The sequence below is a fragment of the Taurulus bubalis genome, assembly GCF_910589615.1.
Source record: "Taurulus bubalis genome assembly, chromosome: 3".
NCBI lineage: Eukaryota > Metazoa > Chordata > Actinopteri > Perciformes > Cottidae > Taurulus > Taurulus bubalis.
Genome location: NC_136591.1, coordinates 7,629,433 through 7,642,654, shown reverse-complemented (window position 1 = coordinate 7,642,654; position 13,222 = coordinate 7,629,433). Strand labels below are relative to the sequence as shown.

General features: G+C 46.3%; 1 protein-coding gene across 1 annotated transcript; it reads left to right on the top strand.

The window, feature by feature from the left end:
• Positions 1–366: 366 nt before the first annotated feature.
• Positions 367–12,986, top strand: dtx4a (deltex 4, E3 ubiquitin ligase a). Its single transcript, XM_079216279.1, has 10 exons — positions 367–395; positions 487–701; positions 2,287–2,991; positions 3,079–3,541; positions 11,194–11,255; positions 11,524–11,685; positions 11,803–11,864; positions 12,005–12,325; positions 12,437–12,526; positions 12,630–12,986. Exons 2-10 carry the CDS (start codon positions 494–496, stop codon positions 12,858–12,860), a joined length of 2,304 nt encoding a protein of 767 aa, XP_079072405.1. The 5' UTR covers positions 367–395; positions 487–493; the 3' UTR covers positions 12,861–12,986.
• Positions 12,987–13,222: the final 236 nt, after the last annotated feature.

Below are 13,222 nucleotides of genomic sequence, written 5' to 3'. Positions count from 1 at the left end.
AGTCACAGTAACCTACTTCAGGAGTGCCGCACCACCGTGAGCATCCAAGTTGCATTTTCTCCTCTCACCCTAACTTGATTGTGCCGGAGAAATGATTTCAGCAGACGTCACTCATCTGCATAGGGAGTAAAATGCAACCATCCTGCATCAAGCTTCTCGCGCCCTGAAACTCACTGTACCCTCGCCGTGTGATTTTAAAGGAGCTACTAATTGCTGCATAACCGAAACTACAAACATGGAAGGTACGGTTTGCATGTCGTGTCATGGCAAGAAAAAAGAATATATATATATATATATATTTGTATTCACAGATAGGAAAACACATCTGGCTTGCAAACTGTCCAAGATGGATGCAGCGCCGCTGTGCGCAGGGATGCACGGTGGAGCGGCAGCAGGTTGTCTTTAAACGCCCCATCATCCTCGCGGTTTTGCCTACATCTGTGCCTCCGTGTTGTCAGTAAAAACATTTTCTCCATCTTTCTGCAGGAGGAGGATGTTACTAGCATCCGCCGTGGTGGTATGGGAATGGCTGAACGAGCACGGACGCTGGCGGCCCTACAGCCCGGCTGTCTGTCATCACATCGAGGCAGTCATCCGGAGCGACCCGCGGTGTGGTAGTGTTGTCCTCGGCCAGGTGGACTCTCGCCTCTCGCCCTACATCATCGACTTGCATTCCATGCACCAGTTCCGACAAGACACAGGTGAGACAGCAGAGAGAGACACAGGGGCGGAGGTTGGAGCGGTTTATAGCCGGGCCTGAGGTGGAGGCCTTTTTTTTCTTCTTTTTCTATTTTTTTCTTGTGTATTGCTCATGTGTGTCTACTTTGTCTTTGTGAGCCCTGATGTTGATGCCTTGGTAGGGAGTGTTTTGTTTTCTGCAAGCAATGACAATGCCTTTCTTTTTCTTTTTTTAATGTAGATTCCCAAGTCAAGTCTCCCTATATGTTACCCCTTTTTCTGTATTATGAGACATTTCATTTAAAGGCATAGGGGAGATGATGTCTGTGATTCTGAACGGTGTCTATGGTGAAGTGAGTCATACTGGTTGGGCATGTGTGTGTTAGCAACCGGCACAAAGGCCACAGTGGCAGCTGAAGTGTCCAGTCATAGCCACATGCACACACCAAATTTGATTTTTTTTTTTTACTGTCATCAGCACCACTGTCGTTTATAGCAGAATGTGGGCATAATAAATCATCTTTCACAAGTCAAAGTTTCACAAAAGAGAGGCAAGCAGAGCAGTAAGACAAAGCAGGGAGTTGTCAGTTGTCAGGCATCTTACTTTGGCAGAGAACCCAACATTTCCCCTCTCTCTCGCTCTCTCTCTCTAAACATTGGCTGACAAAAGCCTTTGTGGAGTTTGTTTTCCAAACCCGGCAGAAGCTGAACTGGGGGAGGCAGACAGGGTGCCCCAGTCTAAATAGGAGACAGGGAGGAGGATGAGGAGGAGGAGGAAGAGGAGGAGGAGAGAGAAGAGTGGGGGTGAATTTCAGGAGTCTGAGGTCATTGATAAAATGGGGTCGATGGGCGCAGACCTCATGAATCAACTCCCTTGTCTTGAATACTGTTCCAAATTACGTGTAATAGGAATTGTACATGATCGTTTTTTCATATATGAAATTATTATTATGATTTTTTTCCAGAGGGCATCAGAGATGGTTTGCTATATATGTTTGACTCGATATGTATTTGAAATGCCTATATATATGCCGATATAGATTTTGTGATCCCGAAATGGTTTCATCTCACACTTGTGGATTCAAGTTCACTCTACTTCCAGAAATCTTTGCGCCCCTTTTGAGGTTTGAGACACGGGATTGGATGTGTGAAGGCTTTACAGTATGGAGGCTCCGCATAGAGTTTCTCTGGACACCCTGGGAAAGCAAACACAGCCAGCTTTGGGTCGGATCAAGGCTGCCAGCCAATCAGAATTCAGAACGCCGTGTGCTGTTACCAGGGGCAACCTGTTTGCCCAAATTCTCAGCAAGCAAACACAGACATGTCGAATTTGTTCGAGTTGCAATCCACTTATCTACAGTAAACAGTCTCTTACCTCCTATTTGGAACAACCTCTCGTCACCAAGCGTCATGACAGTCGTTCAGGTCGAGGGGCAAAGAATGACTTTATAGTGACGGTGGAAGTCGAGTATGAATCTTCATTGCATTGGTCCAACGTCTTATTCACAGAAATAGTCAAAATGCAATAGAACTGTTTTGCTAACAGGTGTTGTCAAAATCTAAACATTTGTCTTTTGCATTGTTCTGACCTCCTCATCCCTGCCTCAGGTACCCTTCGACCGGTGCGACGTAGCTTCTACGACCCCACCTCAGCGCCAGGCCAGGGCTGGTTGTGGGAGTGGGAGAACGACGCTGGCAGTTGGACGGCGTACGACACGGAGGTGGGCATCGCCATCCAGGCAGCGCGCGATCGGCAGCAGCCCTGGCTGGACCTGGCGCCGCTGGGTTTCTGCTACCTCATTGACTTCGAGAGCATGACCCAAATCAACGGGCAGACGCAGCGCTGCCGACGCATCCAGCGCCGCTCCGACCTGGCTTACCCGCTGGTGTCCGGGCCCCTGCCCAAATCCCACCACGCATGGGGGCCCATGTCCATGCCCAGCCATGGAGGACTGCTCGGCGTGGACGTATCTGGGGTGGGCATGGGGATACGGATGAGCAGCGGTGGGACTGGAAACGGGAGCGCGTACCCCAGTGGGGCGCTCCCGGCCTCAGCCATCACTTCCTTGGGACAGCCCTGTGCCTGTCAGCAGTGTATGCTGGTGCTGAGTGTCAAAGCGGGCGCCATGTCTGCTCACACTCTGGGTCGGAGGCCGCCACAGACCAAGCCACCTAGTCCCAAAATCAGCAGTTACCCCATCCCAGGGGGGTCGTACTCGCTGACCCTCCCGCGGCCTCCGTCTCGGTCTTACTCCCCCCACAGGACGTCCATAGTTGGGGCGACAGGTGGCTTCAGTATCGGTGGTATGGGTGGTATGGGTGGTATGGGTGGCATGGGTGGCATGGGTGGTATGGGTGGTATGGGTGGCATGGGTGGCATGGGTGGTATGGGTGGCGCAGGAGGAGGCGGTTTCATCGGCAGTGGCGGTGTCGGCAGCGCCAGCTTCGGTTACGGAGGAGGCTTCCCCCACTCTCTGTCCCTCCTTAGCTCAGCCACCGGTGCCCTCTCCATCTCCTCCACCCGGCCCCCTCCGCCGCCTCTCCCGCCTCCTCCACCGCCGCCCACTCCCGCCACCACCACCCTCTCATCCGCTGCCACCTCCCCGCCTCACCCCTCCAGCTCGTCCTCCCTCTCTGCCGCCGGTTCCGCCCCCGCGGCACCCGCCCCGGGCCCGCCTCTCATCTCCACGGCCGCCTCCACCTGCACGCCGTCGCCTTCGGCCCGCGTCCTGGGTCCAGTGTCTTTGTCTGGCGCTGCTGCCTGCGCCGCTCCACTGCCGCCCCGGTCCAGCCTGGCGGGGCTAAGCCGACCCGCGCTGCAGCGTATAGCCATGGCTCAGTCGCGCGCCCTTATTGCCTCTGGGTGAGTAGACAACCGACTAGCTGTATATATACAGTTTGAGTCAAGATATATATATATATCTGAATCAGAATCAGAAACCGTTTATTTGCCATAAATGTTTACACAAACAAGGATTTTTCTAGGCGGAAGGTGCATACATTAGACATGAGACGTTAGACGAGACAAACAACAATCAACAACAGCAGTGCAATGGGTTTTAAATTGTGACATGTGTGTTTAAGTTAAAGTGTATGTTAAGTGGCATGAGTGTTTAAATATGAAGTGTGCAGGGGAGTGACCGGTAAAAAGAAAGAAAAGGAAGAGGAAAGAAAAGAAAGAAAAAATAGTCCGAAAATATATATATCGACTGTAAGGCAATGTTCCAAGGTTCAAGGTTCAAGGTTTTTATTTGGCCATTTGTGCCTAGACAGTCCAGACTCATTGGAGTTTTTTTCACAGGGCTCTCCGAGTAAACAGTTTTGGTAGAAATACAAATAAGAAAAAACACACTATACAGTAAAGAGTACACTATACAAAATATAAAATATGAAATATGAAAAACACTGTACGAAATGTGAACACTGTACATACTGCGGTATGTATATGTGCAAAGGTGGTCGTATGTACAAGAAGGTTATTATTATTATTATTATTTATTTTTTTATTACAGTGATAAATAAATAAATAGGTTAGTCCTGAGTGCTGTTCCTATTCACAGTTTTGTTTTGCCATCAGTCTGATTGTGGCAGGGAAGAAGCTGTTGTAAAAACGTGTTCTGTGGGTGACGATGCTGTCCGCTCTGCTCAGGTTGTACGTCAGTGTTTGTGTCTGAGCAGAGAGTGAGCTGGGTGGAGTGAGTCTTGGAGGATTCCCTCTGCTCTTTTCCTACAGCGCTGCACATACATAGAGTCCATGGAGGGACTTTTTTCACTGTGGCTGTGGTGTTACGGGTCCAGCTCAGGTCAGGCTGCAGTCCCAGGAATCTGTAGCTGTCGGCCCTCTCCACCTCGGTCCCTTTGATGACAAGAGGCTGGAGAGGGGGATAATTCTTCCTGAAGTCCAGTATTATCTCTTCGGTCTTGTCTGTGTTGAGGATGAGGTCGTTCTCCTCTCCGTAGACCAGAATATTGTTCACCTGGGTTCTGTGCCCTGACTCGTCGTCCCCCTTGATGAGCCCCAGGATGGTGGTGTCATCTGCGTATTTGATGAGGATGGTGGAGGCACAGTCATGGGTGTACAGGGTGAAGAGTTGTGGGCTAAGGCAGCAGCCCTGTGGGGATCCTGTGCTGACTGGGAGCTCAACAGACACCCGTCTTCCCATTCTCACCACCTGTGGTCTTTCCGTCAGGAAGACACATGATTAGTAAAAATATTATAGGAACAAGGGCTCAGATGACGATGTGGGCCGCTTGTATTGATGAAGCCACGGAGAATTATCTCCCACCAGCAGCAGCAGGCAGCTGTTTTCAGTGCAAAATCAAAAAAAAAATCCACTGTGAACGACCTTAGTCGTCTCGTTAGTGACATGCTGTTGAGCATTTGTGACTGCCTGCCTACAAGTTCAATATCAGAATATAACAACCTTTTTTTGAACATACTAACCGACCGAACAAATCAGAAAGAAAAGACGGAAAAAATAATAAGATAAATGACATTATAACAAGTATATAAGCGGTGTGTTGGTTTGAGCGCCAGCTGGTTTTAATGGGCGCTTATTGTGTAAAGTTTGATGGGACAGCCCAACGACACCCTCACAGACACTACATCCCTTATCAATGTCCTGCTTATGAAACATAACCATTAGACAATTCAGACAGGGCTGTCTAATTAGTTTGAGGCCCTCATTACACCGACTGTCTGACATCAGCGCTCATTAGCATTCGTGAGCCTTTCATCTTTGTGACAAAGTCCGTCGGGTTTTCGGGCGCGTTCACGTCCATGGAAAAACAATGACGAGCATTCGCGCTGAGCCGAGCAAGTGTTCCACATTCCAGACGTTCGGCATTCCGCCGCTTAATGATGGATTTACTTTGCCAACACACACACACACACACACACACCAGATGTATACAGCACGTAGTTTGTGTATCGTTTTCATGCAAACAAATTGTGGCTCAGGGCCTTGAGAAATCTGAAAAGCCTGGAAATGCTTTTTTTTTTTTTTTAGTGTGTGTCAGCACTGGGGTTGGTAACCATAGCAACCAGTATGAACCAGGGGCTTGTTTCGTAAAGCAGGTTTGCGGAGATATCCGGATAACTTGTTTTAATACCTCACGTTTGAAACGTCAGCTGATTGTAAGAAGACACGCTGTGGTTTTTACTGAGCAAAGCACATCTGGAACCGGTCTGTAACATCTGGGATGTCCTCATCGATATGCAATGCTTGATATTTCCATCAGTATTCAGTGTGTGTGTGTGTGCGTGTGCGTGTGTGTGTAGTCACAGTCCTCTGTCGCTGGATTTGGCTATTAGTACATTACCTAATGGTTTAAATATGTGTTTTTCATGTGTGTGTATTGTATGTAATGTATTAAAAAGTGATAGTACTGGGAAGTTGATTTACCTAGAAAAAAAAAGAAGACAAATTATTTACAGACGTCTCTTTCTAAATGTAAGTCTATAGGAAAAAGTATTTTTGGCCCAATGGCATTACGTGGCGCGCGGGTGTTGTAGTTCCACTGTTTGGCCACTAGGTCTTCCTGGCGGCTTGGCGGCGTACAGCGTGTGTGTGTTAGCAAGCCAACATCAGCATGCTCATATTAAAGCCCACCTCCTCCCAGAAAAGCATGTTGTTATTTTTGTTTATATAATGTTGTTATATGAGTTTGATGCTAGAAGACCGGGACTATTGACTGCTCACCTTAATTCTGAAGCTTCAGACGTGTTTGTAGGGCCAGGACTTTGTGACCACGAGGCATTTTGAAGCCCATATGCAGCTTACAGTAGGAAATATCTTGTATATAAAATATTTATATTTTTATAGATTACGGAATTATTTTCTGGAAGAGTACTTTTTAAGAGATTTTACTAGGTATTTAGCTTTTTTATTTATAAATATCTGCATATTTTTCAGAATATTTGTACTGTATATATCCTCAAACATGTCTAAAGGCACAACAGTCATTCGGCATCGGTGTTGAATGAAACAAATCACAGTATCCAGGTGTCATAGCCAGAGGCGGCTGATTAGCAAGACCTCTGTGGTCGGGGTGTAAAGAGGTTACGAGAAGACTCGTGGACCAAGAGCACTGCTGTTCCTTCATCATTTTATCGTTCTTTGTCAGTTTTGCAGCTGGTTCTCTCTCAGCGCCTTGTTGTGAGCATCCCACAAATTTTAGCAACAGATCCCAATTATTTTCTTTTTATAACATTTTCTGACAGCGACGTTTCTGGAGTGCTCTAGATTTCACTCGGTATGCAGTTGCCTCGACTGTAACATGCAAGAAATTCATTTAAACACATGCAGTCACGTTAGCAGATCTGCATGGAGCTACTTGTGCTGTGATTAAACGTAAAAACACAAAAAACAAGACCACATGCTGAGGTGAATTTTCTATGTGAGCAAACCCAACATTGCCCCAGCAGAGAACCCCAACTCTCAGAATCCTCGCATTAGCCATCCAGCTAAGCCTCAGATTAATACCAAACACCACAGGCTTAATATTCCTGCTCCAGTAATCTGTATTTTGTGTCGGGTGAGCTGTGTGTCGAACCCATTCTGTCAACTATCGGGTGAGAGCACCTGCTGCCAACGTCACAGATCAAGAGTCACGTCAGCCGCGGATTCTCCGCTCACCCCCGTTGTTCGCTCTTCTTCTCTTCCCTCTATTTGCTCCTGACGCCACTTAGAGCTCCTGTTGTCATCGACTTATTGCTTTATCCCCAAATTCACAACTGGCACCACACGGGTACTGGAGCAGAGGAAGGGGAACCGACCCAGTGGTAGAGCTCAATCATTTAAGTACATGGAGCGAATGAGGCTCACGTTTATGTATTGAGTAAATGAATGAAGAAAGCAACTGACCCTTTTAGAAGCATTTTGTCCAGGGCAAAACTCAGTGGACACGCCTACTGTAGCAGGAGCTAACATAGAAGAGTTTTTAGTACTTTGCCAGCTGTTTATATTTCTATCTCTCAGGTTGGATTTGGTCAGAAACAGCCACAAAACAGGTGTGTGGTTGAGATCAAAATGAGCGAGGAGGTTGAAGACGGGTGTGGTCTGAGCAAAGTTAGTAAGAAGGTAGGAAGTGGGGACGTCAAAACAAAAGAAAATCATTATATTCCTCAGAATCAACCGCTCCCAGCGTTATCTTAAGACACTCAATCTGCCAGCTGCTCAATGGTCATCTTTGTTCACCAGCTAGTTGCTAACTGTGCCTGCCTGCAGTTTGGCGCCCAGAAGGCTGTGTCGTTTTACTTTTTTGCCGACAGCATTGAGAGTCAACCAAGTCGAGGGCCAGAAACTCAAAGCGGTGAGCTAAAAGACAGTCAAAGGCTCGGGGGAGCTGCAGTAGGGTGCTAATTCTTAACGGGTTGATTGTTTAGAGCGCCGCCCTTTCACATGACGTATCCCCTTTACTGGTTAAGATGAGCAAAAGGATGTACAACATACAGAAATCCTACAAAGCTAGAATAAATATACATACAAAGCGATTCATTCAAAAACCAACGACAAATCGCCTTGAGACACAAAATGAGGAAGTGAGATGCATAAAAAAATTTATCCAGACAATAATAATAAACGTTTATACTTTATTATGATTCCAAGTTGGTTGATAACTAAATATGATTTTGACAAAAAAGTCTAACATTGGTTATGGCTATGTCATTGCGAGAGCTTGCCTGAAGTGAAACGGAGCAGATGGTTCCCGAGTGAAGTGCTGAACTCCGCTAACGTCACAAATTCATCACAGGGACGAGAGTGGCCTTCGGTCCAGACACCTGTTGTGATGCTTTCTCCTCTTACCGCACTGGCTTTGATTTCTGCAAGCATGTGTGTGTGTGTGTGTGTGTGTGTTTGGCAGCTTTTGTCTCCATCATCCAGCGGTCCAGATGGAGGTTGCTCTAATGCCACTCGATGAGCCGGGATTAAAGGGACGTGACCAATCAACAGTTGTTTCCCATCGTTTCCCCGCTTTTCCTTCACCTTCCTTTAATCTGTATTATCATATGACTCACCGATGTCGGTCAGTTTATTATGCTCGACTTTGACCCAGTCAGCCAGCACGTCTCTGGGACTTTGTGAGTCACGTATGGCGCGCACACAGGGAGCTAACACTGCAGCTTGTAGTACTTAACAGAGCACAGTGGAGGCAGATTGTCAGGTACAGTTCAGTAACGCTTGACTGTAAGTTTCATGGTTGCATCATTTGTAGGGACACAGCTAATGAAAACACACAAGTCATTTCAACATTCCCTACAAAAAAAGACTTATCATTGAAAAATTGCTCAACGTCTTTTGTAAACATCATTGTCTAACGTCACCCACCCTCCGCTTTTAATTTATTTGGGTTAATGTTCTTCATCATACCAATTTAAAGTTTTAGTTAGAGACATGTTCTATGGTAAAGTATAACAATATAACAATATATATATATGAATATAAATATAAGTATTATAGTTTGATTCATAAAACATTAAATATACTCAATAAAACAAACAATATTAGTGAAATACATAGTTAAACAAACTGTAATTAAATACAAATTACATAGTTAAACCTTTCTAGGGAACATTATTAATTTTTTAAACGCAGTGCCGTATTTTTATGTATATTATTCCCATTGTACAAATCAAAAGGAGAGGTTAAATGGCGAAAATAAAGGGTAAATAATAATAAACACAAAAAAGAAGAGAAAAATAAACCCCACACACATACAAGAAAAATAATGGAAAAATTAATAATGAATAAATCAATAATGAAGGATAGAGGATGGGCTGTCTTTGTGGGTGAAAAGAATGAATAAAACACATACAAGATAAATACATTGATGCAAATATCTCCACTAGGTATTTGAGAAGTAAATGCCCCCAAACACCAAGAACACATCAGTGTAGCTCTTCTAATTGATTGGCTAATTGACTGAGTTTAGGACTCGACGATGGCTGGGTGTAAAGCTAAGGCACTTCGTTGGTACATCGACATGGTATGTGTGCTCGTGTCCGTTGGCCTTATGGCGGCCTGGCAGTGTGACACGGTAACTGACGGGTAATCCCTCCTGTGACGGATTTCTGGCCCAGAGTTTAGTCAACAGATGGAAACAGGTGGATTATCCCTATAAAAAGAGGGAGGGAGACCCGACAGCCGCACACAAACAGAGAAAGAGAAAGAGGGAGAGGCAGGGGCGGACAAGTACCGGAGGAAGTCAAACACTGCGACGAGTAGAAAGTGTTGCTGGAAAGTCTCGAGTTGGTCTTCGGTGCTTTCTAGCATCGTCAAAAAAATGACTATTATCAGAATTGGCGCGCCGTGAGTACACACCTCTGACTGGATAGTAATAGTGGCAGCTATCATGCGTTCTATATGTGTGTTTTGCCTGTTAATGAGCAGAGATACCATACAGCAGTGGTGGAGGATGGTTTGACATTTGATTAAAACTCGTAGCATTCAAAACATGCCTGTTCAGAACGGGCAGAATGCTTGGCCTTTCTGGAGAACCGCTCATACAAACTTCACACTCAACACTGCGGTCTCTTGGGTCCTCAGCCAGGCTACTTATACATCTATTATTACTATTATTATTATTATACATCGTTATTCATTAAACTATCCAGCTTCATATTACAATTGAAAGCTCCATTTTAAACAGACATCAAGTAAATTGAAGTGCATTGTGCTGATAATGCCTCTTTTTCACTCTTCACTTGAAGGAAACATTTGATTGCAGGACTTTTACTGTGTGGTATTATTAGTTATTAAAACGTCCGTTGTGTTTTAGCATATTTCAGTGAACCCACGATGTAAAGAGTCTGCTGCTCGCTGCAGACGACATGCGCAAGTCTGCAGACCCCCTGAGGCTCCGCCCCTGCTGCCACACAGAGCTGTGTGCTTGTTTATTCAAAGTGTATTCATATTGCGTGTCCAAATTGCACCAACTTTGAAGAAGCGATCCGCTGGATCCCCAGCAATACACCCGCTAAGTGTGAAGTAGATCGGATGAGCGGTTCTTGAGATATGCTAAGAACACCAACAGACACTCCTCCAGTTAGATAAGGGTTTCTTTACTGCTGTATAATATATAAATATAAATATATTTGTGCTCTTTAAAAAAAATGGATTGTGCTGTATTAAAATCAAAGCTGCTTTGATTTCATTCAATCTTGAAAAATAGTGAATAGCAAAATACCTCCGTTGTCGATAATGCTACCGTACACACAATCCTAATCTTAAGCCTTACATAGCAGGAAGTCCTACCTGGTAATTATAGGACAGTAAGTCAAGTCGTGATGAGCAGCATCTGTTTGTTTCTCGACACATGACTCTGCAAAAGCTCCTTAGCCTGCTGACGTTGAGCGAACCGGAAGCTACAATATTATTCTCTGTGTCATTCCACCTGTTTACATGTGACTCATCTGAGGCCTCCAATCTAGGCCGCGGTGGCTGGGGACAGTTGCATGTCTGCTTTTTGTGTCGGCAATCAGCAGAGTAATCTGTTTGTTTTCCTGTTTTTCAGAGTACCAACTGTTCCAGTCAAGAACCTGAATGGGTCGAGTCCTGTACATCCTGCGCTGGCAGGTAAATGAATTGAGACAACCATTTTGTTCCCTCCCTCATTATATTTAAATCCATCAAAAGGGCTTACTTAAAAATAGGTCTGCTTTCAAAACATTGGAGATGCATCTTTCTTCATCTAGCTCTTTAAATAGACTTTTACTTGCATATATCCACTGACTAGACCTCTAGATTATGGTTAATAGAGAATTCTCTGGACAAAGAGCTAATCGTGCTCTGACTAAACCCCAAATGCAGTGTCTCACTTTCCCCCTCTGCTGGCTGTTTCCAGGCATTACAGGCATCCTGATGAGTGCAGCGGGACTTCCTGTCTGCCTGACCCGCCCTCCCAAGCTGGTGCTTCATCCTCCACCCGTCAGCAAGAGTGACATCAAGCCCATCCCCGGTCTGGGCCACTGCTGTCGCAAAACCACGAAGAAACAGGCCCGTAAAGGTAGGTTTGACGATAAAGCCTGCTTGTGCGTTCGCTTTTTCACCCGTGTGCAGTCAAAGCTACCATATGCATTCTAGTCATAAACAGATCGTCTGATTTCCTGTTTCCGTCTCGTAGGGAAGACACCTGAGGAGGTGGTGAAGAGGTACCTTCAGAAAGTCCGCAATCCCCCAGAGGAGGTGAGTTCTCCTTCACCGATGGTTTTTGTTTCAGTCATTTGGAAAGACCTGTTTTAATTGGCTGAACCTAAAAAGCCAACAGGAAAACCGTCTGTATCCGACTGGGCAAGTCATAACCCGTACTTGTCTTCCCGTCTCAGGACTGCACCATCTGCATGGAGGCCCTGGCCGGGCCATCGGGCTACAAAGGCCCCGGCGTGGGTGGCATCTCCCGGGCCGAGTCAGTGGGCCGCCTCGCACAGTGTGGCCACCAGTACCACCTCCAATGCCTCGTCGCTATGTACAACAACGGCAACAAGGACGGCAGCCTGCAGTGTCCCACCTGCAAGACCATCTACGGAGTCAAGACCGGCAACCAGCCGCCGGGCAAGATGGAGTACCACGTCATCCCCCACTCGCTACCCGGCCACCCGGACTGCAAAACCATCCGTATCATTTATAACATCCCTCCTGGCATCCAGGTAAAGTCTTACCCATGCTTTGCATGAACACTAGCTTCTAAATGATGACAACAGGAAGCATTATTGGATTTTGCTTTTTATGATGTGATGACCTTTGCTCTCGCTGTTTAGGGCCCAGAGCACCCGAATCCAGGCAAACCCTTCACTGCCCGCGGGTTCCCCAGACACTGCTACCTCCCTGACAGCGAGAAGGGACGCAAGGTAAACTCTTCTCTGCGGTTTAACTTCCTGGTTGTGTTCAAGTTATTGTGACGGGATTCTGTGACGAAAGCGTCATCTTTTCTTTCTTTGTCTCTCCGTCCAGGTTCTGAGGCTTCTTCTGGTAGCGTGGGACCGCCGGCTCATTTTCTCTGTGGGTACGTCCAGCACCACCGGTGAGTCGGATACAGTCATCTGGAACGAGGTGCACCACAAGACAGAGTTCGGCTCCAACCTGACGGGCCACGGCTACCCCGACCCGGGCCACTTGGACAACGTTCTGGAGGAGCTCAAGGCTCAGGGCATCACCGAGGAGGAGTGCCTGCCCAGAGACTGAACAGACGCTTTCAAAACACTGTAGACACGAGAAGAAACACGCGATCCTGGAACGGGATCCACAGCCGGACAGACAAATGATTTTGAAAGTCTGCGGAAAAAATAAAAAATCAACAGAGAGAACTTTTACCAAGCGGGATGGACAACAACTTCAAAAAGCAAAACTCTTTACGGGAGCGTTGGAGGAAGTGTTTCAGCAGAATTTGCTGGGAATAAAATGTCTCTCATGACTGCATGAGTCAGTTACGATACATGGGAAGACTTTTTTTTTCTCCCAATGCAGTAACAGTGTCAAGATCAAAGATGTTATTCAGTGAGACATTTGAGACCACTGTGCACATACAAGTCAGTGTTAGTTTAAAA

Excerpts from the sequence above, each read along its gene's own strand:
- dtx4a (XM_079216279.1), top strand. The coding sequence starts at position 494 with ATGTTACTAGCATCCGCCGTGGTGGTATGGGAATGGCTGAACGAGCAC. Across the intron at positions 2,992-3,078 it reads CAGTATCGGTGGTATGGGTG|GAGGAGGCGGTTTCATCGGC; the intron begins GTATGGGTGGTA and ends TGGGTGGCGCAG. Across the intron at positions 3,542-11,193 it reads CGCGCCCTTATTGCCTCTGG|AGTACCAACTGTTCCAGTCA; the intron begins GTGAGTAGACAA and ends CCTGTTTTTCAG.